The sequence below is a fragment of the Cynocephalus volans genome, chromosome 4, assembly GCF_027409185.1.
Source record: "Cynocephalus volans isolate mCynVol1 chromosome 4, mCynVol1.pri, whole genome shotgun sequence".
NCBI classification, from domain to species: Eukaryota; Metazoa; Chordata; class Mammalia; order Dermoptera; family Cynocephalidae; genus Cynocephalus; species Cynocephalus volans.
Window position 1 is genome coordinate 101,630,757 of NC_084463.1, and position 26,334 is coordinate 101,657,090.

The 26,334-nt window shown below is 35.9% G+C and overlaps 1 protein-coding gene across 3 annotated transcripts in view; it reads left to right on the forward strand.

Annotated features, from left to right (window-relative positions):
• The window catches only part of FCHSD2 (FCH and double SH3 domains 2), a 320,644-nt gene that overhangs the window by 242,983 nt on the left and 51,327 nt on the right, over positions 1 to 26,334 (forward strand). For all 3 annotated transcript variants that reach the window (XM_063093284.1, XM_063093285.1, XM_063093286.1), the window contains one exon: positions 12,658 to 12,753. In XM_063093284.1, the coding sequence (XP_062949354.1) occupies positions 12,658 to 12,753 (96 nt within the window). The remainder of the gene's footprint in view (positions 1 to 12,657; positions 12,754 to 26,334) is intronic.

Below are 26,334 nucleotides of genomic sequence, written 5' to 3' on the forward strand. Positions count from 1 at the left end.
CAGTTATATAACAAACTAGGAATAACACCACGCTTGGTCCAGGGTTCAGATCTCCATACCGGCTAGCCACCAAGAAAAAAACAAAAAAATAAAAACTTTATGACCTTGGATTTGGCTGTATATTTTTAGATTTGACATCATAAGTATGGCCAACAAAAGAAAAAATAAATAATTGGAACTTCATCAAATTAAAAGCTTTTTTGTATCAAAGGACATTATCACGAATGTAAAAAAGACAACTCAAAGGGTGAGAGAAAATATTTGCACATTATTTATCTGATAAGGATTTAATATCCAGAATATATAAGGAACTCTTACACTCAATGACAAAAAGGCAAACAACCCAATTTAAAAATGGGCAAAGGACCTGGACAGACATTTCTCTGAGAAGATATACAAATGGTCAACAAGCACATGAAAAGATGTTTAGCAATCCTTGGGCATTAAAGACATGCAAATCAAAACCACAGTGAGATACCACTTCCCTCCCACTGGGATGGCTTTAATAATTTTAAAAAAGAAAAAAATAAGAAAACAAAAAATAACCAGTGGTGACAAGGATATGGAGAAATTGAAACTCTCATATATTGTTGGTAGGAATGTAATGGTGTAGTCACTGTGGGAAACCGTTTGGCATTTCCTCAGAAAGTAAACACAGAATTACCCTGTTTCTCAGCCCTTCCACCCCTAGGTATGCACCCTAGAATATTGAAAACAGGTGTTCAAATAAAAACTTGTACATGAGTGTTCACAGTAGCATTATTTATAATATCCAAAAAGTGAAAACAACCCAAATGTCTGATCATTGGATAAATAAAATGGTATATCCATACAATAGAATATTATTCAGCCATAAAACAGGAATAAGCTGCTGATATATCATACAACATGCATCTAATAGAATAAAAAATATACATAGCCATCACTATATAAAAAAGTGTTGTAAAGGGCTGAATTCCCACCAAAACTCATATTTTGAAGTCCAAACCCTTTGTACACCAGAATGTGACTGTATTTGGAGATAGGCCCTTTAAAGGTAACTAACATAAAATGAGGTCATGTGATGGGCCCTAATTCAGTATGACTGGTGTACTTACAAGAAGAGGAGATTAGGACACAAACAGGCAGAGAGGGAAGACCACGTGAAGATACCAGAAGAAGAGGGCCAACTACAGGCCAAGGAAAATGGCTCTCAGAAGAAACCAGCCTTGCTAACACCTTAATCTTGGACTTCTAGCCTCCAGAACTATGAAGAAATAAATTTCTGATGTTTAAGCCACCCAGTCTGTAGTGCTTTGTTATGGCGACCCTAGCAAACTAATGCAGTTGCATTTCCTCATTAATAATCAAGGAAATGCCAAATAAAAATAGAAATAAATCAAGGAAATGGAAATTAAAAGCGCTATGAGATTCCATTTTACATGTATGAGATTAACAAAAATAACGGTAAACAGGAATGAGTTTACTGAGCATATTGCTTAACAAAAACACAAATACTATCCTAGGGTAATAAATTGATATATCCAATTTGAAAATGTTTGGCATTATCTAGTCAATTTAAAGATGCACTTACTCTATGACCTGGCAGTTTCACTCCTAGGAATGAATCCTAGAGAAACTCTTGTACGTGTGTACCAGGAGACTTGGACGAATGTTCATAGCAGCTTTCTTTAAAAGAAGAATAGAGGGTGGAGCCATGGCAGCGAGTGGAGGCGGAACGTGGACGGCCACATGGCGGCCGCGCTGCTCGTGCTGCTGGCGCTTGCGCTGCCCGGCGTCTGCGGAGACTCCTCGACCGTCCCAGGCCAAGGTGCTGTAGTGCTGCCCATGACCGTGAAAACTTCTCTTCACAATCAGAGGCTTCAGGTTTCCTGCTCCTGGTCCTAGGTGACGCAGCAGCAGCACGGTGGCCACTCCGGGGAATGGAGCTGGCCTGGACCAAAGACTCACCAGTGTCCCCTGCTAAGACTGGGGTGTCTATTTCAGGAGTAATAGATCTGCAACATAACCAGAGCCATCTTAGACAAGCCCAAGTACAAAATGGCACTGTCCACTTCCTCTCCTCCCCTCGCCCATTCTCTTTTACAAGAAGCCTCATGGTTTTGGAGAAAATGAAACTTTCAGCGTTTCCACATGCATAGAACTCAATCTCTGCTGGCCCAGCAACAATCAGGATGTCACTCACTGAGTGCACATTTGTGAGGTGCAATTGTAACTATTTCTGTAACCGTTTGTACAACTGCAACTCCTGTTTTCAGTCGACAGCCCATTTGAAGATGTTTTTAAAAAGAAACATGAGCCCTGGTTGTTGCCTGAAAACCTTCCATTGACACTTCCTGGCAAGACTGAGAAAGCGCCAGTATTAAAATCTGCAAAACTGGAGTAAAATTCAAACATTAAGAAAATGCTGTATCAGCAACATACACTAGGTTGAAAAGAAACCTGTATCAGACTCTAAATGAGGGAAAGCTTTAGGAATGCCTTGACTAAATTACATCATGCATATGATAAGCATCTATAAATAAGTCTAAAAGAGTTTTTTCAATAAAATTAAAATTCTAAGGTAAAGAAAAAAATAAAAATAAAAAATAAAAGAGGAATAGAAACAGGCCAACTATCCACTGACAGTAGGATGAATAGTGAACTAACACACAGCAGTAAAAATGAAAGGTCTATATGCACACACATTAATATGAATGAAACTCACAAATGTAATGTTGAGCAAAAAAAAAAAAAAGCAGATTGCAGAAGAATACATATACTAAATGCCACTTATACAAAGTTCAAAAATATCTAAGAAAACTATCATTTTGAAATAGATTAGAGGTAGTAACACTACCTTTTTAAAGAATAAAGCAGAATGGTAAATACAAAATGCAGGAGGGTGGTTATCTTTAGAGCATGACATTCTCAGCAGGTGTGATATCACCCCAAGGATGAAAAAATGCTTTTGGATGTGGGAGGGCTGCAAAAAAACTTTTATATATTACGGTGGGCCACAGTACATAAATATACAATATATTTGTAGTATTAAATTTTAATGGTAAAGGGTGATTAGGGACAAAAAGGTTAAAGAGGCTCCCTGAGGACAGGGTGGAGATAATAACATAAAAAATAAAATGTTGAGGAACACTGCTATAGAAAGAAGGAAGGTGGGAATGTGATAAGGAAGGTTATATTGATCTTTAACAATATTGGTAATGTTTTATTTAATCTCAGTGGTGGATACACAGGTGTTCTTCAACAACTGTTTATTGAATGCTACTTTAGGCAAAGTCACTTTGCTGAGTGCTAAGGGATACATCAGTAACGAGATTTAAGGCCTGATCTCAGGTGTCACAGGAGTAAGGAAGGGGAGGGAGCAGTAAGGGACTGGAGGGATGGATTACAAAGTGGGCTGACTGAGGTTACCAAAGGTGAGAAAGGGGGAGATGGAGATGAGGTGAAGGAGGAATTGGTAAAGGGCCATGAAAAATGATAACATGTTCACCAGCAGCCCTCCCACCACTTGAAGAGGAGGCAGGTGAGGGTCGCGTGACTGGGCACCCAGCTGTAAGCTGTTGGCAGCCCTTCTTGCTGTCTGAGCAGGAGGTGGACCGCTACAGCCACTGCAACAGCTACTGTCACCATGAGGACGACTCACCTCCACAGTAACACCCAGGTCCAACCTGCAGGCAGCCTGCCGTACACTCAACTGCATAGACACAAGGAGAGTCACCAGTGGAGACTGCAAATAGAGGAGGAAGTCTTTTACCTCAAAGCCCACTCCAGAATAATAGAGGAAACAACTGCTCTCCCGGGTGAACAGACATCAATGAAGAGACATTAGAAATACAAATAAACAGGAAAATATGATACCACCAAAGGAATACAGTAATTCTCAACTACCAGACTCCATAGAGCAGAAAACCCTTGAAATGTCTGAAAAGGGATTACAAGCAACAATCTTAAGAAACCTCAAAGAGATAATAGAAGGCTCAATTGGAGAACACAGTGAAACAAGAAAAAGTATCCAGGATATAAAGGAGGAAATTTACAAAGAGATTAATACCTTAAAAAAAGAATGTAGCAGAACTCCTGGAACTGAAGGATTTATTCAGTAAAATAAAAACACAACTGAGAGCTTACGAAGCAGGTTAGAGCAAGCAGAAGAAACAATTTCAGATCTCAAAGATGGTCTTTACAAAATAACCCAGGCAGACAAAAAAAAAAAGGAAAGAAGAATTTTTTAAAATGAAGAAAATCTAACAGAGATAGCAGACAACCTGAAGCTCACAAACGTCCAAAAATGGGCATTCTAAAAGGGGAAGAGAAAGAAAAAGACATGGAAAATCTATTCAATAACAGAAAACTTTCCAGGTATAGGGAGATGCATGGACCTTCTGATCTAGGAAGCCCAAAGATCCCCAAACAGATTCAACCCAAAAATATCCTCTCTGAGACACATTATAGTCAAACTGGCAAAGCTCAAAGACAAAGAAAGAATTCTCTAAAAAAAGCGAGAGAAAAGCATCAAGTCACATATAAGGGAGCCTCCATCAGACTAATTGCAGACTTCTCAACTGAAACTACAGACCAAAAGAGAATGGGATGATATATTCAAAATACTGAAAGAAAAAAGTTCCCTGCCAAGAATTCTATACCCAGCAAGGCTATCCTTCAGAAAAGAGGGAGAAATAGTGCATTTCCCAGACAAACAAAAACTGCAGGAGTTCACTACCACACAACCAGCCCTACAAGAAATTCTCAAGGAGTTCTACATCTGGAATCTGAAAAACATATAATTACTGTCATGAACACATAGGAAAAAACAAAACCCACAGTTAAAACAAAAATGTGAACAAGAAAGAGAAAGAAATGAAATCATATCGCCTCAAAAAACAACGAACATTGAAGATGAATAATAAAAGATATTTAAAACATCTAAACAAAAAGCAGTAAAATGCCAGAAGTAAAACATTACATGTCAGTAACAACCCTAAATGTAAATGTATTAAACTTTCTGTTCAAACAATATAGACTGACTGGATTGAAAAGCTAGATCAAACTATATTCTGTCTTCAAAACTTAACTCAACTGTAAAGACACACACAGACTAAAAGTGAAAGGATGGGAAAAGATATACTATACAAATGGAAACCAAAAATGACTAGGAGTAGCTATTCTTATAGTGAATAAAATAGACTTTAACCAAAACCCATAAAAAGAGACAAAGAAGGCACCATATAATGATAAAGCCATCTATCTGGCAAGAAGACATAACTATCTTAAATATATTTGCACCCAACATTGGATGTGTGTGTGAGATATATATAAAGCAAACACTATTAGACCTAAAGAAAAAGATAGATCCCAATACACCAATAGTTGGGAACCTGAATACCCCTTTCTCAACATTATAAAAATCATCTAGGCAACATATAAACACAGAAAAACAGGATTTAAACCACACTTTAGACCAACTCGACTTGGGAGATATCTACAGAACATTTCTTCCAACAACCATAGAATATACATTCTTATTAGCACATGGAACATACTCCAGGATAGACCACATGTTAGGTCACAAATCAAGTCTCAACATATTTTTAAAAACTGTATTCTGTTTGCAAGTATTTTGTTGAGGATTTTAGCATCTAAATTCATCAAGAACATCGGCTGGTAGTTTTCTTTTTTTGTTCTATCTTTGTCTGGTTTTGGTATCAGGGTGATGCTGGCTTCATAAAATGAGTTTGCGAGAATGGTTTCTGTTTCAATTTTTTGGAATAGTTTGGAAAGAACTGGTATTAATTCCTCTGTAAAGTTTTGGTAGAATTTAACAGTGAAGTCATCTGGTCCTGGGCTTTTCTTTTTTGGAAGATTTCTGATTACTGCTTCACTCTCATTGCTCGTTATTTGTCTGTTCAGTTTTTCTATGTCTTTTTGGTTCAATCTTGGCAGTTTGTATGTGTCTAGAAATTTATGCATTTCCTCCAGATTTTCAAATTTGTTGGTGTATATTTGTTCATAGTAATCTCTGATGACTCTTTGTATTTGTACAGTATCAGTTGTGATATCTCCTTTTTCATTTCTGATTTTTTGTTATTTGAGTCTTCTCTCTTCCTTTAGTAAGTCTAGCTAGTGATTTGTCTATTTTGTTTATCTTCTCAAAAAACCAACATTTTGTTTCATTGATCTTTTGTATCATATTTTTGGTCTCTATTTCACTTAGTTCTGCTCTGATTTTAATTATTTCTTTCCACCAATCAGACTGGCTATTATAAAAAAGACAGAGAATGACAAATAATGGTGAGGATGTGGAGAGGGAGGAATCCTCCTGCACTGTTGATGGGACTGTAAACTAGTAAAGCTGTTATGGAGAACAGTATGGAGGCTCTTTAAACAACTACAGATAGAACTTCCATATGATCCAACAATCCCACTCCTGGGAATATATCCAGAGGACTGGAAAACATCATGTCAAAGGGATACCTGCACTCCCATGTTTATTGCAGCTCTATTGACAGTAGCTAGGTGATGGAACCAACCTAAATGTCCATCGATGGATGATTGGATAAGGAAATTGGAGTATATATATACAATGGAATACTACTCAGCCATAAAAAAGAATGACATTCTACCATTTGCAGCAACATGGATGAGTCTGGAGAAAACTATTCTAAGTGAAACAACCCAGGTACAGAAAGAGAAATACTGCATGTTCTCACTCATAATTGGGAGCTGAATCCATAAATAAACAAATGAACAATAAAGAGAGACAGATAGAAAGAAAGAAACAACAATCACAGTAATACATTGAACTTTTAGAAAACTGGAGGTGGAAAAGGGGAGGAAAAGGAGAGAGGGAGGGGGGCTAATGAGGAATTGGTCAGTGGACACAAAGAATGATTACATATCGTAATGATTAATAAGCTAACTATACTGATCTAACCACCACGCTTTCTGCACAATTATTGAAAATCAACGTTTTACCCCACATGTATGTATAATAAAAAATTAATTAATTAATTAATTAAAAACTGAAATCATTTCAAGTCTCTTTCCAGACCGCAATGGATTAAAGCTGGAAATCAATAACAAGCAAAATTCTGGAAACTACTCATACATGGAAACTAAACAACAGGCTCCTGAATGACTTATGGGTCCAAGAAGAAATTAAACAAGAAGCCAAAAAATTTCATGAAACTAATGAAAATAAAAGACACATCATACCAAAACCTGTAGGATACAGCAGAAACAGTATTAAGAGGGAGGTTTATTGCAATAAATAACTATGTCAAAAGAATAGAAAGATTTCAAATAAACAACCTACTGCTATACCTTGAAGAACTAGGAGAACAAAAACAATCAATTCTAAAAGTAGTAGATGGAAAGATATAATTAAGAATAGAGCAGAACTAAATGAGAGACCCCAAAAATGATATAAAACATCAGTGAAACAAAAGTTTTGTTTTTTGAGAAGATAAATAAAATAGACAAGCCATTAGCTAGGTTAACATGGACAGAGAGAGAGGGAGAAAAGACCTAAGTAACAAAAATCAGAAATGAATGAAAAAGGAGACATTATAACCAATACCATAGAAATACAAAGGATCATTAGAGACTATTATAGACAACTATATACCATCAAATTTGAAAATCTGGAGGAAATGGATAAATTTCTGGGTATATTCTAACTCCAAGACTGAACCAAGAAGAAATAGAAAACCCGAACAGACCAATAAGAAGCAACAAGATTGAAGCACTAATCAGCAGTCTCCCAGCAAAGAAAGGCCCAAGACTGGATGGCTTTACTGCTAAATCCTACCAAACCTTTAAAGAGGAATTAATACCAGTTCTCTTCAAACTATTCCAGATAATTGAAACAGAGGCCACCCTCCCAAACTCATTTTATAAGGCCAGCATCACCCTGATACCCAAACCAGACAAAGATACGTCAACAAAAAAGAAAACTACAGGCCAATATCCATGATGAACACAGGTGCAAGAATCCTCAACAAAATATTAGCAATCAGATTACAGCAACACATCAAAACAATCATACACCACAGTCAAGTGGGATTCATTGCAGGGAGGCAAGGATGGTTCAACATCCATAAGTCAATAAATGTGATACACTGCATCAACAAAATCAAGGACAAAAACCATGTGATTATGTCAATAGACACAGAAAAAGCATTCAACAAAATTCAACATGCCTTCCTTGATAAGGCCTCTTGGCAAATTAGATATAGAAAGAATGTATCTCAACAGAATAAAAGCCATTTATGACAAACTAATTACCAATATATCTTTTATATTGCTTTTAAAAGGTTTTAGCATTTCCTAAGACAAGGAAAAAGACAAGGATGCCCACTATCACCACTCCTTTTTTTTTTTTTTTAATTTTATTTTGTCGATATACATTGTAGCTGATTATTGCTCCCCATCACCAAAACCTCCCTCCCTTCTCCCTCCCCCACTCCCCCCCAACAATGTCCTTTCTGTTTGCTTGTCATATCAACTTCAAATAATTCTGGTTGTTATATCTTCTTCCCCCCCCCCCGGTTTGTGTGTGTGTGTGTGTGTGTGTGTGTGTGTGTGTGTGAATTTATATATTAATTTTTAGCTCCCTCCAATAAGTGAGAACATGTGGTATTTCTCTTTCTGTGCCTGACTTGTTTCACTTAATATAATTCTCTCAAGGTCCATCCATGTTGTTGCAAATGGCAGTATTTCATTCGTTTTTATAGCTGAGTAGTATTCCATTGTGTAGATGTACCACATTTTCCGTATCCACTCATCTGATGATGGGCATTTGGGCTGGTTCCAACTCTTGGCTATTGTAAAGAGTGCTGCGATGAACATTGGGGAACAGGTATACCTTCGACTTGATGATTTCCACAGACACACTGACCAATGGAATAGAATAGAGAATCCAGAAATCAACCCACACACTTACTGCCATCTGATCTTTGACAAAGGCACCAAGCCTATTCACTGGGGAAGGGACTGCCTCTTCAGCAAGTGGTGCTGGGATAACTGGATATCGATATGCAGGAGAATGAAACTAGATCCATACCTCTCACCGTATACTAAAATCAACTCAAAATGGATTAAGGATTTAAATATACACCCTGAGACAATAAAACTTCTTAAAGAAAACATAGGAGAAACACTTCAGGAAATAGGACTGGGCACAGACTTCATGAATACGACCCCAAAAGCACGGGCAACCAAAGGAAAAATAAACAAATGGGATTATATCAAACTAAAAAGCTTCTGCACAGCAAAAGAAACAATTAAAAGAGTTAAAAGACAACCAACAGAGTGGGAGAAAATATTTGCAAAATATACATCTGACAAAGGATTAATATCCAGAATATATAAGGAACTCAAACAACTTTACAAGAAGAAAACAAGCAACCCAATTAAAAAATGGGCAAAAGAGCTAAGTAGGCATTTCTCTAAGGAAGATATCCAAATGGCCAACAGACATATGAAAAAATGCTCAACATCACTCAGCATCCGGGAAATGCAAATCAAAACCACATTGAGATACCGTCTAACCCCAGTTAGGATGGCTAAAATTCACCACTCCTTTTTAACACAATATTGGAAGTACTAGCCAGAACATTTAGGAAGAGTAAGAAATAAAGGGCATTCAGATTGGAAAGGACAAAGTCAAACTGTCCCTGTTTGCAGATGACATGATCCTATATATAGAAAAACCTAAAGACTCTACCAAAAAAATCTCTTAGAGCTGATTAACAATTTCACTAATGTTGCAGGATACAAAATCAACACCCCCAAATTAGTAGCATTTAAAAATTACAGTAATGAACTAGCAGAAGAAGAAATCAAGAAAACAAGCCCATTTACAATAAACACCAAAAAAAAAATAAAATACCTAGGAATCAGTCTTTCCAAGGAGGTTAATGATCTCTACAGTAAGAACTACAAATCACTACTGAAAGAAATTAAAAAGGACACAAAGGTGGAAGAGCATTCTATGCTCTTGATTGGAAGAATTAGCACCGTTAAACATCCATACTACTGAGAGCTATCTACAGATTCAGTGCAATCCCTATCAAAATACCAATGACATTCTTCACAGAAATAGAAAAAACAATCTTAACATTAATACAGAACAACAAAAGACCATAAATAGCCAAAGCAATCCTGAGCAAAAAAAAAAAAAATGCTGAAGGCATAGCACTACCCAACTTCAAATTATACTACAAAGCTATAGTAACTAAAACAGCATGGTACTGGCATAAGAACAGACACAGACCAATGGAACATAATAGAAAACCGGAAGTCAGTCCAAATACTTACAGCCAACTGATCTTTTACAAAGGCAGCAAGAACATACATTGGAGAAAAGACTGCCTCTTCAGTAAATGGTGCTGGGAAAATTGGACATCTGTATTCAGAAGAATGAAAGTAGACCTGTACCTCTCACCGTATACCAAAATCAACTCAAAATGGATAAAGGACTTAAGTATAAGACCCAAAACCATAAAACTACTGAAAGAAAACATAGGGGAAACACATCGGGAAGTAGCACTAGGCAAAGACTTTATGAATAAGACCCCAAAAAACAAATAACAAAAGAAAAAATAAACAAATGGGATTATATCAAACTAAAAAGCTTCCGCACAGCAAAGAAGCAATCAACAAAGCAGAAAGACAACGTATGGAATGGGAGAAAATATTTGTAAACTGTATGTCTGTCAAAGGATTAATATCCAGATTATAAAAGAAACTCAAGCAACTTCACAGTAAAAAAATAAATAATCCAATTTAAAAATGAGCAAAGGAGCTGAATAGGCATTTTTCAAAGGAAGACATGCAAATGGCCAACAAGTACATGAAAAAATGCTCAATATCACTAATCATAAGGGAAATGTAAATGAAAACCACATTGAGATTTCATCTTGCCCCAGTTAGACTGACCAGTATTAAAAAGATCGGGAATAACAAATGCTGGCAAGGATGTGGAGAAAGGGGAACCTTCCTATACTGTTGGTTGGATTGTAAAATAGTACAGCCATTATGGAAAATAGTATGGAGGTTTCTGAAAGAACTACAGATAGAACTACCATATGATCCAGCTGCTGGGTATATACCCAAAGGAATGGAAATCGTCATGTCGAAAGGATAACTGCACTCCCGTGTTTATTGCGGCTGTATTTACAATAGCCAAGATTTGGAACCAACCTAAATGTCCATTGACGAACTACTGGATGAGGAAAATGTGGTGTGTATATATATACACACAATGGAATATTACTCAGCCATAACAAAGAATGAAATTCTGCCATTCACAGCAACATGGTTGAGCTTGGAGAAAATTATGTTAAGTGAAATAAGCCAGACACGTAAAGAGAAATACTGCATGTCCTCACTCATAAGTGGGAGTATATTGGGACAGCTTGATCTGCCCTCCAATCAGCACAGGATCACTCAGTGGAGATTGGTTAGGAACATAGAACTGCAGAGGGTACATTTTGCTGAAAAGACTCAGGCCCAGACCAGAGCTTCCACACAACCCAGGTGTACCAGACTTCACAAGACCTAGAAGTGCTTACAAGGTCAACAATTAAAACCTGAGCTGCACAAAAAGCCTTCTCCAGGGAATCAGCAGCAAAGCAGCAATTTAGCTCAACCACAGGTCTCAAGTGCTGGTTCCCCCATTTTAGAAGTAAGCAAAGGATAACAAATTAGTTCCAGTGCAGAGTTTAAGTGGTGGGAACAGTGAATAATCCAACACAGAACTGAAACAAAAAACAAAAACCGAAAGCTCAGAGACAAAGTTCTGATATTAACTAGTAAAGGTCTAACACCACCAAAGAATGCCTATAAAGTCTAGAAGGACTGGAAGCTCCCAAGGCTCCCAAGCCAAGGTGGGATGAGGGCCAAGGGCCTCAACCATGCCTCCCCAATGTCCACAGATGTGATGACCACCAGGCTGCTACCAAATGAAAGATAAGTATAGGGTAAGCAATGTAGCAACACAGAAAGTGGGTTTTTGCACAATCAAATGTTGCTGATTTCTACTCTTTCCCATGGTATACTGTATAATGTAATGAGTTTTTTTCAGTTGGCTGTCTTTTTGTATATTAGAATTCTCCTTCTCTGTAAATTCCCTTCTAGTCTGTCTTCTTGGCATGCTTTAAGATGGTAATTAGAATGTACTCTTAAAATACTATTTTGTGCTATGGATAGATTATTTGGCAGTTTACTTGTGGATGGCAATTGCCATAAAACAGACTTTAAGAAGCCCATAAAACTTTAGACCTGAGAGAGGAAGACCAATGTGCTTCCCTATTTGCATGTCACCCCCATTACAAAGAATAGCTTTTTGTGATAGCTACCTTCCTGCTGTCTTAAAATATAGCATATTGTGCAAACCCCAAATCTGGGCTAGTTTCTAAACTAGAACTTTCCAAATTTAGATTCTTGAGAAAACAGGACACATAGGTAACTGTTATCTAAAAAGTTATCTAAAACAAAAATCAAAATGTTTAACATTATCATTTCTTTTTGACCACATAGCATTAGATGATTTCTCATTCATATAGAAAAGAACAGAATAAATCTTAAATTTTAGAATGTAATTACTGGACATTTTAACCTTACTAGAGACTTAAAGATATTTTATTTTCCCTTTAGGTGGTACGGGACTATAATCTTCAGCTGTTTTTACAAGAAAATGCTGTATTTCACAAACCCCAGCCCTTCCAGTTCCAGCCTTGTGACAGTGATACTGTAAGGAATTACAGATTTTCATTTCATTTGTTGTTCTGTTGTGCTTGTGCTCAAGTAACTATTATCCTTGGAATAGACAGAAAAGCTGAGTGTATTTCATTAATTTTATAACAAAACTGTGAGGATACAAAGTAACTGTATTTCTTCTTTCTAAAATGTGGTTAACAAGGGCTGTCTGGTTAGCTAAGTTGGTTAGCAAGGTGTTATATAACACCATGGACAAGGGTTCAGATCCACATACCAGCCAGATGCCAGAAAAATAAACAAATAATGTGGTTAGCATGTCTGGTGTCTTTATGCTAACAACTTTCTACTAAGTGAAGTTAAATTTTAATACAAGTTACTGAAAATCTGGAAACTGAGGGAAGAAGAAAATATATCCAATAAATTTATTCAAATATAAATTATACTTTCTGTCTATGAAATTCTTCATGTTACATGCTTCCAAAAAACCAGTGGTTAAATTGTAACCAGAATAGAATTAATAAATAGAATAGTGAATATGTGCATGCACATATTTTGGTTGGCTTTATAAAAAATTACAGGCCTTTTATAATTTCTTTCAGATTTTTTAGATTGTTAAAATACTAACATACACCCCAAATTAGCATTTTTTAAAGAGCAGGCCTTAGTCATATATTTTTGTGTGCTTGAGTTTATTCTATGAGATATACTTGCCATTATTTGAATTTTAAAAAAAGAACCAAAATGCTAATTTGGTAACATAAAAAATGAAATTTAACTTCTACAAAATGAGAAGGCACATGTTGGCATTACTAGACATTCTCTCAATGTAGGCAAGCCAAGAGGGAAGTCAAATTATACCTATAAGGTCTTTTGGCAAATTTAGAATCAGAACCAGGGGACTTTATGATATAATTCCAGAGATTAATGGTATCAGTTTAATAGAAAAACATTTGCTGGTGATATCTTTATTACTTTTCATACATTTTTTGCTTAATGAGTTGGTGACATCCTAACAATTTGACTTGTTTGAAGCCTGGGAGGAATGTTCTAGTAGAGCATTAGAAGATACAGGGTATGGACAAGTTTGTAAAGCTTGACTTAATATTGTCACTAACTTGACGTTATTTTAACTTTGTCCATTTTTCACAGAAAAATTAGAATAACAGAGCTGGCTGGTTAGTTCAGCTGGTTAGAGTGTGGTGCTGATAACACTGAGGTCCAAGTTTCAATCCTTGAAAAAATTGAAATTTTGGCCATCTGCCAAAAAAAAAAAAAAAAAAAGTAATAACAGTGACTCTCATCTCACTTTTTCAAAGCCCAGCTATAGCCCTAAATCCTTCTTTGTATCTAGATACAGTGCTAAATATTCTTAGCTGTTGTGTCCCTGTTTACCTTAAAATTCTAACTCTATGCTGTTTTCTATCCTTGTGCAATCTTTACTGGGCAGAGTTTAAAAGCTGCCCAACTGGTGGATATTGAGCTCTCCCCTGTCAGTGCTCTGAGAATGACCATAGCTGAGGTATACGGGGGTGTGGGTCAAGGGTGGGAGGGGTGGGATGTGTGGGTTTGCATGTTAATGAAGGGCGGGACCTGGTGTTGGGGTGAAAGTCATATATATGAATAAGGGTCATCAGCTGTGGCTTTCTGTTTTTCCTTATAAATTAGGAATTTCCTTTCCTGTTTATAGTGAAGAGATTGAGGTTCTCATTTTTCATCTTTTCTGAAGCACCTTAATTTACTTCAGCAAGGGTGATGGAAAGAACATTAGAGCTTATCTTGCCTTTATTAAAGGGAAACTGTAGCCTAGAAAGGAAAAGAGACTTGTCCAGAGTCATATAGTGAATTAATGACATATTACAGTTATGATTGCAATATTAATGTTATTTCTTCTATGCTGTTCTTTTTCTGAGAAGAAATGTTCAGCACTTGGGTAGCAATTAATTTTTTCAAAATGAAAAGAGATTAATGCCTATGCTTTTATGAAAATCATCCCAGATTGTCAACCATTGAAAAGTCTTTACAATAATGATTATAAAATGTTTTAACTACAAAATATTTTTGTTTGTAATTTTTGGTCCGTTGTAAATTTAGTATTCTCACTGCCCACAAAGACTAAAATCCCAAATAATTATTTTTATTCTGTATTGAGTAGTACAGAGGTAGAATGTGGTAGAATGTATCAATAGTTTATTCCTCTTTGTGAGAATTGAGCTATTGTTTACTTGCTTTTCTGGTTTCCCCTTGGAATTGGTAACACTAATCCTGTGGTGGAGTGGAGAGCTCCAGTCAGTGCCTATTAATTCACCTTTCCTCCCAGTGAATCTAGGACATGGAGGAAGGACTAATTGCCTCTATCTTCAGCTGTATGTTTGAAACAACTTTTGTTCCTATCCTGTTTTAAAGCATATTTCAATTCAACAAACACTGAGCCCATATTGTACATACCACTCACTCAGTTAGATGCTGAGGATAGGTACAACATGCTAAACTACAGACCTCAGACTATATTAGCTCACTGACATGTATACAAATAAGTAAAATATGATAAGGCATGTGCTGTATATGATAGAGTGCTGTTGGAGTCCAGTGGCTGGTATAAGCCATTCATCATTATATGGTGTAAATTTTTTTACAACTTTGTTGAGGCATGTAATTCACCCATTTCAAGTGTATTCAATGACTTTTAGTAAACTTACCAAATTGTGCAACTATTATAAGTAAGTTTTAGAACATTTTCTTGGACCCAGTAAGACCCTCATTCTGTTTCTATTAATCCTCTTTCCCACCCCTGCCACAGACAACTTCTCTGTATAGATTTGCCTTTTCTAGACATTTCACATAAATTGAATCGTACAATATGTTATCCGTTATGTCTTGCTTCTTTCACTTACCATAATGTTTTTGAGATTCATTAATGTGGTAGAATGTATCAATAGTTTATTCCTTTTTATTTTTGTTTTGTTTTGCTTGTCTTTTTATTGAAATATAATTGATTGTATGTATCTGTGGGGTGCAAAGTTGCATATCAATACCTATGTGCAGTATGTGATGCTCAAATCAGTATAATTAGCATATTCAGTATTGAACAGTGTTATTGTTTTTCATGGCCCTTTATTGATTACTGTTTGCCCCGCTCTCCCTCCCCTTTTTCCCCCTCTGGCAATGTTAGTTCTATTCTGTCCTTTTGAAAGTTCAATGTATTATGGTGATTTTTTTTATCTTTCTTTTTTATTTGTTGTGGGGTTTTTGTTTGGTTTTTGGGAGAGGGGTTTGTGTTGTTTTTTTTAGCTCCCACTTATGAGTGATGACTTGTGGTATTTCTCTTTCTGTGCCTGGCTTATTTCACTTACCATAATTTTCTCTAAGTTCATGTTACTGTGAATGGTAGAATTTCATTCCTTTTTATGGCAGAGTAGTATTCCATTATGTAAATATACCACATGTTTCTTATCCAGTCATCAGTATACATTTAGGTTGGTTCCAACTTTTGGCTAGTGCTGCGATAAACATGGGAGTCCAGGTATCCTTTGACTTGATGATTTCCATTCCTTTTTATATACCCAGCAGTGGAATTGCTGGATCATATGGCAGTTCTATCTGTAGTTGTTTGAGGAAACTCCATACCATTTTCCATAATGGCTGCAGCAATTTATAGTCCCACCAGCAGTGTAGGAGGGTTGCCCTTTCTGAGCATTCTTGCCAGTATTTGTTATTCTCTGTCTTTTTGATAATAGCCATCTAACTGGGGTGAGATGATATTTCATTGTAGTTTTGATTTGCATTTCCCTGATGCTTAGTGGTGTTGAGCATTTTTTCATGTGTCTCTTGGCCATTTGTATATTTTCCTTTGAGAAATGTCTATTCAGTTCCTTTGCCCATTTTTTATTTGGGTTGTGTTTTTTACCTTTAAGTTGTTTGAGTTCCCTGTGTGTTGTGGATATTAATCCTTTATTGGATACATAGTTTGCAAATATTTTCTTCCACACTGTAATTTATCTGTTTGCTCTGTTGATTGTTTCTTTTGCTGTGTAGAAGCTTTTTAGTTTGATGTGGTCCCATTTGTTTATTTTTCCTTTTGTTTCCTGTGCTTTAGGATTGTATTTATAAAATCTTTGCCTAGTCCTATTTCCTGAAGTGTTTCCCCTATGTTTTCTTGTAGGAGTTTTATAGTTTCAGATCTTATATTTAAGTCTTTAATCCATTTTTGAGTTGATTTTGGCATATGGTGAGAGGTACAGATCTAATTTCATTCTTCTACATATGGACGTCTAGTTTTCCCATCGCCATTTATCAAAGAGGCAATGTTTTCCCCAGTGTATGTTCTTGTTGCCTTTGTTAAAGATTGGTTGGCTGTAAGTGTGTGGTTTGATTTCTGGGTTCTCTGTGCTCTGGCATTGGTCCAAGTGTCTGTTTGTAACCCAGTACCATGCTGTTTTGGTTACTGTAGCTTTGTAGTATAATTTGAAGTCAGTTAGTGTTACACCTCCAGCTTTATTTTTTTATTTTGCTCAAGATTGCTTTGGCTATTCATGGTCTTTTGTTTTTCCATATGAATGTCAAGATTGTTTTTTCTGTTTCTATGAAGAATGTCATTGGTATTTTGATGGGGATTGCATTGAATCTGTAGATCGCATTAGGTACTGTGGACGATTTCACAATGTTAATTCTTCCAGTTCAAGAGAGTGGAATGTCTTTCCATCTTTTGTGTCCTCTTTAATTTTTTCAACAGTGATTTGTAGTTCTCATTGTAGAGATCTTTTACTCCTTGGTTAAATTTGTTCCTCGGTATTTTGTATTTTGGGTGACAATTGTAAGTGGGCTAGCTTTCTTGATTTTTTTTTTCCTGCCAGTTTGTTGCAATATTAAACCTCTAATTATCTTTGCTTGTTTATTTTGTATCCTGCAACTTTACTGAAATAGTTTGCCAGCTCTACATGTTTTTTGGTAGAGTCTTAAGGTTTTTCTCTATATATGCTCATGTCATCTGCAAACAGAGACAATTTGACTTCATCTTTTCGGAGCTGGATGCCCTTTATTTCTTTCTCTTGCCTGATTGTTCTGTCTTGTCCTTCCAATACTACGTTAAATAGGAGTGGTGAGAATGGGCATCCTTGTTGTATCCTTGTTCTTAAGGGAAAGCTGAAAGCAATGAGATTGTATTCAGGATGATATAGTCAATGAGTTTGTTGTATATGGCTTTTATTGTGTTGAGATACTTTCCTTTGCTGAGAGTTTTATCATGAAGTGTTTTATCATGAAGCCATATTGAATTTTGTCAAATGCTTTGTCTTCATCTATTGTGTTAATATGGTTTTGTCATTGATTTTGTTGATTTTGTTGATGTGGTGTAATCGCATTTATTGACTTGCAGATGTTGAACCATTCTTGCATTGCTGGGATGAATCCCACTTGATTGTAGTGTGTTCTTTTTTTTGGATGTTTTGCTGTATTCTGTTTGCTAATATTTTATTGAGGATTTTTATGCCTATGTTCATCAGAGATTTTGGCCTGTAGTTTTCTTTTTTTGTTGTATCTTTGTGTGGTTTTGGAATCAGGATGATGCTGGCTTCATAGAATGAGTTTGGGAGAATGACATGTTTCAATTTTTGGAATAATTTGAGCAGAATTGGTAATAATTTCTCTTTAAAGCTTTGGTAGAATTCAGCAGAAAAGCCATCAGGTCCTGGGCTTTTCTTTGTTGGGATGCTGCTGATTACTGTTTCAATCTCATAGCTTGTTATTGGTCTGTTCATGTCTTCTGTGTCTTTTTGTTTAATCTTGGTAGTTTGTATGTGTCCAGAAATTTATCCATTTCCTCCAGGTTTTCAAATTTGTTGGCGTATAGTTGTTTATAATAGTCTCTAATGATTCTTTCTATTTCTGTTGCATTGGTTGTAACATCTCCTTTTTCATTTCTGATTTTTGTTATTGGGGCCTTCTCTCTTCTTTTTTTAGTTAGCTTAGCTAATGGTTTGTCTATTTTACTTATCTTCCAAAAAAACAAACTTTTTGTTTCATTGATCTTTTGTATCTTTTTCGGGGTCCTATTTCATTTAGTTCTTCTCTGATATCCATTATTTCTTTTTATCTACTAATTTTGAGATAGGATTGCTTGTCTTTTTCTAGTTCTTCAAGGTATAATGTTAGGTTGTTTATATGAAATCTCTATTCTTTTGAGGTAAATGTTTATTGCAATATTTCACTCTTAGTACTGCTTTCGTTGTATCCCACAGGTTTTGATAGGATATGTGTCTATTTTCATCAGTTTCAAGACATTTTTTGATTTTGTGTTTTATTTCTTCATAGACCTCTATGTCATTCAGGAGTGTGACATTTAATTTCTATGTATTTTTTATAGTTTCCAGAGTTTTGATTTGTATTTATTTCTAGTTTTAATCAGTTGTGGTCTGAAAAGATACTTGAAATGATTTCAGTTTTTTAAAATGTGTTGAGGCTTGATTTGTGACCTAACATGTGGTCTATCTTGGAGAATGTTTTATGTGCTGATGAGAATAATGTATATTCTGTGATTGCTGGATGAAATGTTCTGTAGATATCGACCAAGTCCATTTGGTCTAAAGTGTGGCTTAAATCCTGTGTTTCTCAGTTGGTTTGTTGCCAGGATGGTCTTTCTAATGTTGAGAAAGGGGTGTTCAGGTTCCCAACTATTATCATATTGAGGTCTATCTCTCTTTCTTTCAGTCTAATAGTGTTTGCTTTATATATCTGGGTGATCTGGTGTTGGGTGCATATATATATATATATATATATATTTATGATTGTTATCTCTTCTTGCTGGATAGATCCCTTTATCATTATATAATGACCTCCTTTGTTTCATTTTATGGTTTTGGATTTAAAGCCTATTTCATCCACTATAAGAATAACTACTACTACTTGTTTTTTATTTCCATTTGCATGGTATATCTTTTTCCATCCCTTCACTATTAGACTGTGTGTGTTTCTGCAGGTGAGGTGAGCATCTTGCAGGGAGCATATAGTTGGGTCTAACTTTTTAATCCAATCAGTCTATGTCTTTTGAGTGGAGAATTTAATCCATTTACATTTATTGTAGTTATTGAAATGTATTGTCTTACTCCTTGTCTTTAATTGCTTTTCTTATGGTTGATTTAAATACCTTTTTTTCCTTTCTTTCCCTTTTATTATTTGTCTTTGGTGTTCATTGGCTTCTTGAGGTGGTATAGTTCCTTTCTCTTTCTTATTTGCATATCTGCTCTACCAATGGTGTTTGTTCTTTCTCATGTATTAATGGTAGTGATTGTCATTGATTTGTTTCCAGGTTCAGGACTCCCTTAAGGATTTCTTAGAGAGCTGGTCATATAGTGGTGAACTCCTGCAGTTTTTGTTTGTCTGGGAAGTGCATTTCTGAAGGATAGCCTTACTGAGTATAGTATTCTTGGCTAGCAGTTTTTTTATTTAAGTGCTTTGAAAATATCATCCCATTCTCTCCTGGTGTGTAAGGTTTCTGTGGAGAAGTCTGCTGTTAGTCTGGTGGGGATTCCCTTATAGGTGATTGACACTTTTCTCCTGCTGTTTTTAGGATTCTCTCTTTGTCTTTGACTTTTGGCAGTTTGACTACAGTGTGTCTCAGTTGAGGACCTTTTTGGATTGCATCTGTTTGGGGATCTTTGAGTCTGTTGGATCTGGAAGTCTCTATACCTACCGATACCTGGGAAGTTTTCTGCTATTATTTTATTGAGTATGTTTTCCATGCCTTTTTCTTTCTCCTCCCCTCACAGAACACACATGATTCAGATGTTTGTGCACTTAAGGTAGTATGATAGATCTCTTAGATTTTCTCCTCTTTTTTTGATTCTTTATTTTTTATTTGTTTGTTTATGTAGGTTATTTCAAAAGGACTGTCTTCAAGACTAGAAATTCTTTCTTCCACTTGCTCTAGCATGCTGCTTACACTCTCAATTGTAGTTTTTATTTAATTGAACGATTCTTTCAGTTCCAGTAGTTCTGCTACATTCTTTTTGATGGTATTTATCTCCTTATAAATTTCCTCCTTCATGTCCTGGATTGATTTTCTCATGTCTTTGTGTTGTCTTACTGAGTTCTTGTATATCACTGAGTTTCTTTAAGATTGTTACTCACAGTTCCCGTTCAGACATATTAAGAGTTTCTGGTTGTATGGGATTTGGTATTTGAGAGTTATAGTGTTCCTTTGGTGGTGTCATTTTTTTTGTTTTTCATATTTTTACTGTCCCTACATTGATGCCTAGTCATCTGTTGGTTGCATCTGTTACTCTGGAGTGGCTTTTGAGGAGAAAGACTCCCTCATGTAGATTTGTTATATATTACCTGTTGGGTGGCATATTTTAGTTTTAGTTCAGGTTAGACTCAGTTTCAGTAGTTCCAGGTAGGTTGACTTGTTCCAGGTAGACTCACTAGTTTTGGGTAGACTCAGTATTTTCGGGGGACACTGGCAGCTACATCTGTGTCTGGGGCTGCACGCACAGCTGGGCCCACACAGGTGGGTGGGGGCTGTGTGCACAGCTGGGGTAGCAGGGGCCATGCAGGTGGCTGGATGGCTGGTCCCTTGTATGCAGGTAGGGCCACGTGGGTGTCTGTAGCAGCTAGTACTGGTGGGCAACTGGATGTCTAGGACTGCATGGGTGGCTTGATGGCTGTGCCCATGTAGGTGGGTGGGGCTGCAAAGATGGCCAGGTAGTTGGCATCACGTGGGTGACAAGGGCCACGCAGGCAACTGGATGGCTGGAGCCACACAGGTGCCTGGCACCATTTAGACAACTTGGGCTGCGTGGTTGGGTGCACTGTGCAGGATGAACTCTTAGCTCTCCTTTCCTTGCTCTGGTCCCTTTCTGTGGGAGGATCACACATTGGGCACCTCTAGTCTGCCATCTTGCTCCTCCTCTGGTTCCAGTGTTGACCTGGGCTTGTCTCTGCTCAGCCTGGAGTCACAGAACACTAGAAGAAATATCTCTATAATCCCCAATCCTAGCAGCACTCCCCAAGACCTTTCAATTCATAGTTTGTTCCTTTTTATTGCTGATTAGTATTCATTATATTAATATACCACATATTGTTTATCTTTTCATCAGTTGGATGTTTAGATTGTTTCCTACTTTTGGCTCTTATGAATAATGCTGCTATGAACATTTCTTTGCAAGTCTATATATATACATATAACTTTATTGGTTTGCTCTATTTTTTTTTTAGAAACTTTTAATAAAAATAAAATTATAAGAAAAAGTGAAAGACAAAGTTGTGTATTTACACACAAAACAAATCCAGGCTATTGTCAGTACTGGTTACTCTTGGTGGAGAGGTAATGGCTGGATGGGAGCCAAAGGGGATCTTGTGGGCTATTCATGTTTGTTTGTTTGTTTGTTTGTTTAATCTAGTTCTGTTACAGGGTGTATCTGTGAAAATTTATTGAGCTGTATGTTTATGTGCCCTTTTATGTATATATTTTGTACTTCAGAAAAAGATTAGAAATGAAACAAAAAATGTTATGATTGTAGCTTTAAAATATGTATATCCATGTAGACCAAGACACACATGAAAATGTTAAGTGTTATGTGACAGTATTTGTTTACAGTTTTCTTTAATGATGTTCTTGTAGTCAGATAAGGAATAAAAATATTTAATTTTTTTTTTTTTTTGGTTAGAGGAAAATTTATACTTGTAAACACCTGTATTAAAAATAAGAAAATTCTCAAATCAGTAATGTAAACTCCTACTTTAAGAAAATAGAAAAAGAGGAGCAAACTAAACCAAAAGCAAATATAAGTAGGAAATAACAAAGATTATAACAGAAATATATGAAATAGGAAATTAAAAAACAGTAGAGAAAATCAACAAAACCAAAAATGGATTCTTTAAAAGGATCAACAAAATTTGCAAACCTTTATCTAGACTGACCAAGGAAAAAAAAGAGAAGACTGAAATTACTAAAATCAGAAATAAAGCCAGGGGTATGGTAGAGCAGTTGCTTCTTCTATTACTCTGGATTGGGCTTTGAGGAGAGAGACATCCTCTTCTTTTTCTGGTCTCCACTGGTCATTCTCCTGTGTCACTGCAGTCGAGCATCTGGCAAGTCACCTGCACAATGTGTGTTGCTACTGCTGTGTTATTGAATCACTTTTGCAGCAGCCGTGCCTGTGGTGATGGCTGTGGTGGGCCACCCATGTGGAAGTACTGTTTTTGGCGTCCTCCCTGCCTGCTTCCAGGCAGGGGGTGTTGCCCTTGGCTCCTGCCTAAGACCATGTGCATGCTCTGTTTCTTACCCGCTTCTGGGTGGAGGGGGCTGTCCTTGGCTCCTACCCAGGATCCCATGCATCTTTGCAAGTCTTTGTATGAATATGTTTTCATTTCTTTCGGGTTGATGGGTCATATGGTAAATTTATGTTTAACTTTTTAGGAAACTGCCAAAATGATTGCCAAAGTGACTGACCCATTTTACATTGTAAATGTTCTTCTTTGGAGTTCTCCTTTCTTCACATCCTCATCAACATTAGTTATTGCCGGGCCGAGCCCGTGGCGCACTTGGTAGAGTGCTGCGCTGGGAGCGCGGCGACGCTCCCGCCGCGGGTTCGGATCCTATATAGAACTGACCGGTGCACTCACTGGCTGAGTGCCGGTCATGAAAAAACGACAAAAAAAAAAAAAAAAAAAAACATTAGTTATTGCCTGTCTTTTTGATTACAACCATCCTGGTGGGTATGAAATAGTATCTAATTGTGGTTTAGATTTGCATTTTCCTAATGATGTTGAGTATCTTTTAATGAGTTCATTAGCCATTTACATATCTACTTTGGAAAAATGTTTATTCAGATTTTTGTCTATTTTTTGATTGGATTGTCTGTCTTCTTGTTATGGATTAGATTTTGAAGATAAATTGAAGTCTGCTCTGCAGAAATTGAGAAGCAACATGCCAAGAAAGTGAAAACAACAATTGAAAATAATAAACATAATAGGTGACATTCACTGAACATTTATTTCATGCTATCCATTTTTCTAATTGTATTACCTATATTAACTCATTTAATACTGACAACCCTGTATTGTAGGTGCTATTCTTAAATACTCTTTTTACAACTGAGGAAATTAAGGTTAAGAAATTTGCTCAAGGTCAGTCAACTAGTTAGTGTTGGAGCCAGAAATGTTTGAAAGTGTGTGACAGGTGCGTGAAATGGCAAGTAGTCTTGGGGTGATGAGAGAGAAGCTGAACAATACCATAAATGTGGATTGCAACCAGATTTTATGTTTAAGTTTTATATATGGTAGTAGATGGAGAACTATGAAATGTATTCAGGTAGGACCAATAATGTGATGAGATCCATTGCAGAGGCAGGACAATATTGTTCCTAAATTTTATTTTGAATTTTATAAATTGAATTAGGAATTTTGAACTGCTTATAGGTTTAACACATTCTTTTTTATTTATTCAGTAGACACTTATTATGCATACTTTGAATATGCCCTTATATAGAAAAGAGTGTTCAACATATATTTGGTCTAAATTTAAGTAAGGTATATTTAGGAAAGTCATAGGACTTTTAAAGTTACTACTGTGATAAAATGTAACCCATTTTCTCCTGAAGGTTTTTTAATACTGTCTTAAATTTTTTTCTTTAAAACCCTTTTTACTATAAGCCATTTCAAATTGTAACATTTTCGCTATATAAATCCAAAACATACAGTCAAAAATGTATAGTCACAGTGTTACCATAGGAATTCAATTAAGGCTTGGAATTATTACACCCTCTTGGGTTTTTGGAGGGGGGGTGTTGTTTTTTGTGTTTTTGCTTATCTTTTATTTCCTGCTGATAAATCCAAATTCGTTTTCATTTTATCTTAATATATGATTATTTTGACTCATGTTTTAGAATGACATACCAAAAGGAACTGGCCCAAATGATTTTAAGAAACCACAATTATGTCTATTCCCTACAGCCATAGAATGGGGAATTTTAGTATTAACCATAAGATGATTACACTAACAATGACCAATGGCAAGTTTTGTCTGATATGGTAACTTAGTAGCTGTCTCATGGTTAATATTGAAAGGTTTCCTTGTCTATGTTTTCACATAGAGTTATTGATTGCTAAAGTGTCCTTTCTTTATATCTTCAAATACCATTTCTCAGATCATACCAGAAAGTCAAAATCCTTCTAGAAAGAGTACACCTTTATTTATTTGCTAAAATGAGTTTTTTTACATTTTATTTATTTTTTTAATTGACACATAATAATTATGGGGTACAGTGTGATTTTTGATATATAGAATATGTAATGATCACATCAGGGTAGTTAGCATATCCACCACCTCAAATCTTTATCATTTCTTTGTGTTGGTAACATTCAAAATCCTCTCTCCTAGCTATTTGCAAAAATAGAATGAATCGTTTGCTATAGTTACACTGCAGTGCTATGGAGCACTGGAAATTATGCCTCCTTTCTAGCTGTAATTTTGTAACCCTTAACCAACCTCTCTCCCTATCCTGCCCTCCTACCCTCCCCAGCCTCTAGTAACCACTATTTTTCCTTTTGAGAAGAAATAATAAACTTTCTTGAGATGATTAACAGTATACTAGTAAACTTCATAATTAATAAGGTGGACAAAAAATGATTACATTGTATAATGTTGAATATACTAATTGTCTTAATTCAAGCATCACATATTGCACACAGGTATTTATATTCAACGTGACACCCCACAGATATGTACAATCAATTATGGTTCAATAAAAATAAAGAATAAGGCAGATCAAATATTTAACCCAATATATTTCTTATCTACCAATAAACTGAGAAATATAATTAGTATGTATCCCTTGAATGAGGGTTAATAAGATTGTTCCTGGTACATAACATTGGCATAACAACCCTAAAATTTTTTTTTTTTTTAATTGGGTTGGAATGTTAGTATCTTACTATGTTTGTGGTTTCCATTCACCATACATGACCATCTCTCTTTCTCTCTTTTAAATGGTTATATTTTGGTTACAGACTTGAGAATTAATGACTGTGTTTCTTCTGTGAAATCAGCTTTTATATCCCTACTCACTTTGCGCTTCTGGGTGCATTCTCAGTTATCTGTCTGAACCTTCAATGCCCTTATATTAACCTTAAAATGAACTGAAATCATCTTGAGAAGGTATCTAAGGACAAAATAGCTAAGGTGACTTAAAGACTAAGATATCAAGAATATTGGAATGTTAATTTTATTAGCTCTTTACAGTTACTTAACAATTTTATAAATTTTGAAAAGACTTTATTTTAATATTTTATTCTAAAAGGATTGGGAAGTGTTAAAATCTTAACATTGCTAGGCTTTGAAAGCTTCTCAAACTCATTCAAAACAGTTTGGCTTTTATTTTTCTAAAAACAAAATTAAGTCAGTGGATGTCTTACCTCTAAGTAATAGCCTAGCCAAAATTTCATTCAAAGGAAATTTATGTTTTAACAGTGTTTTTCAATATTATTTTCTCTATGTTATCAATATCAGCACTGGCTAAATAGAACAATTAGTAAGACAGTGTGAGCATACATATAAAGACAGTATGAAATAGTCAATAAAATCTCAGTGCAAGGTCTAGATCACTTACTGGCTAAGTGGCT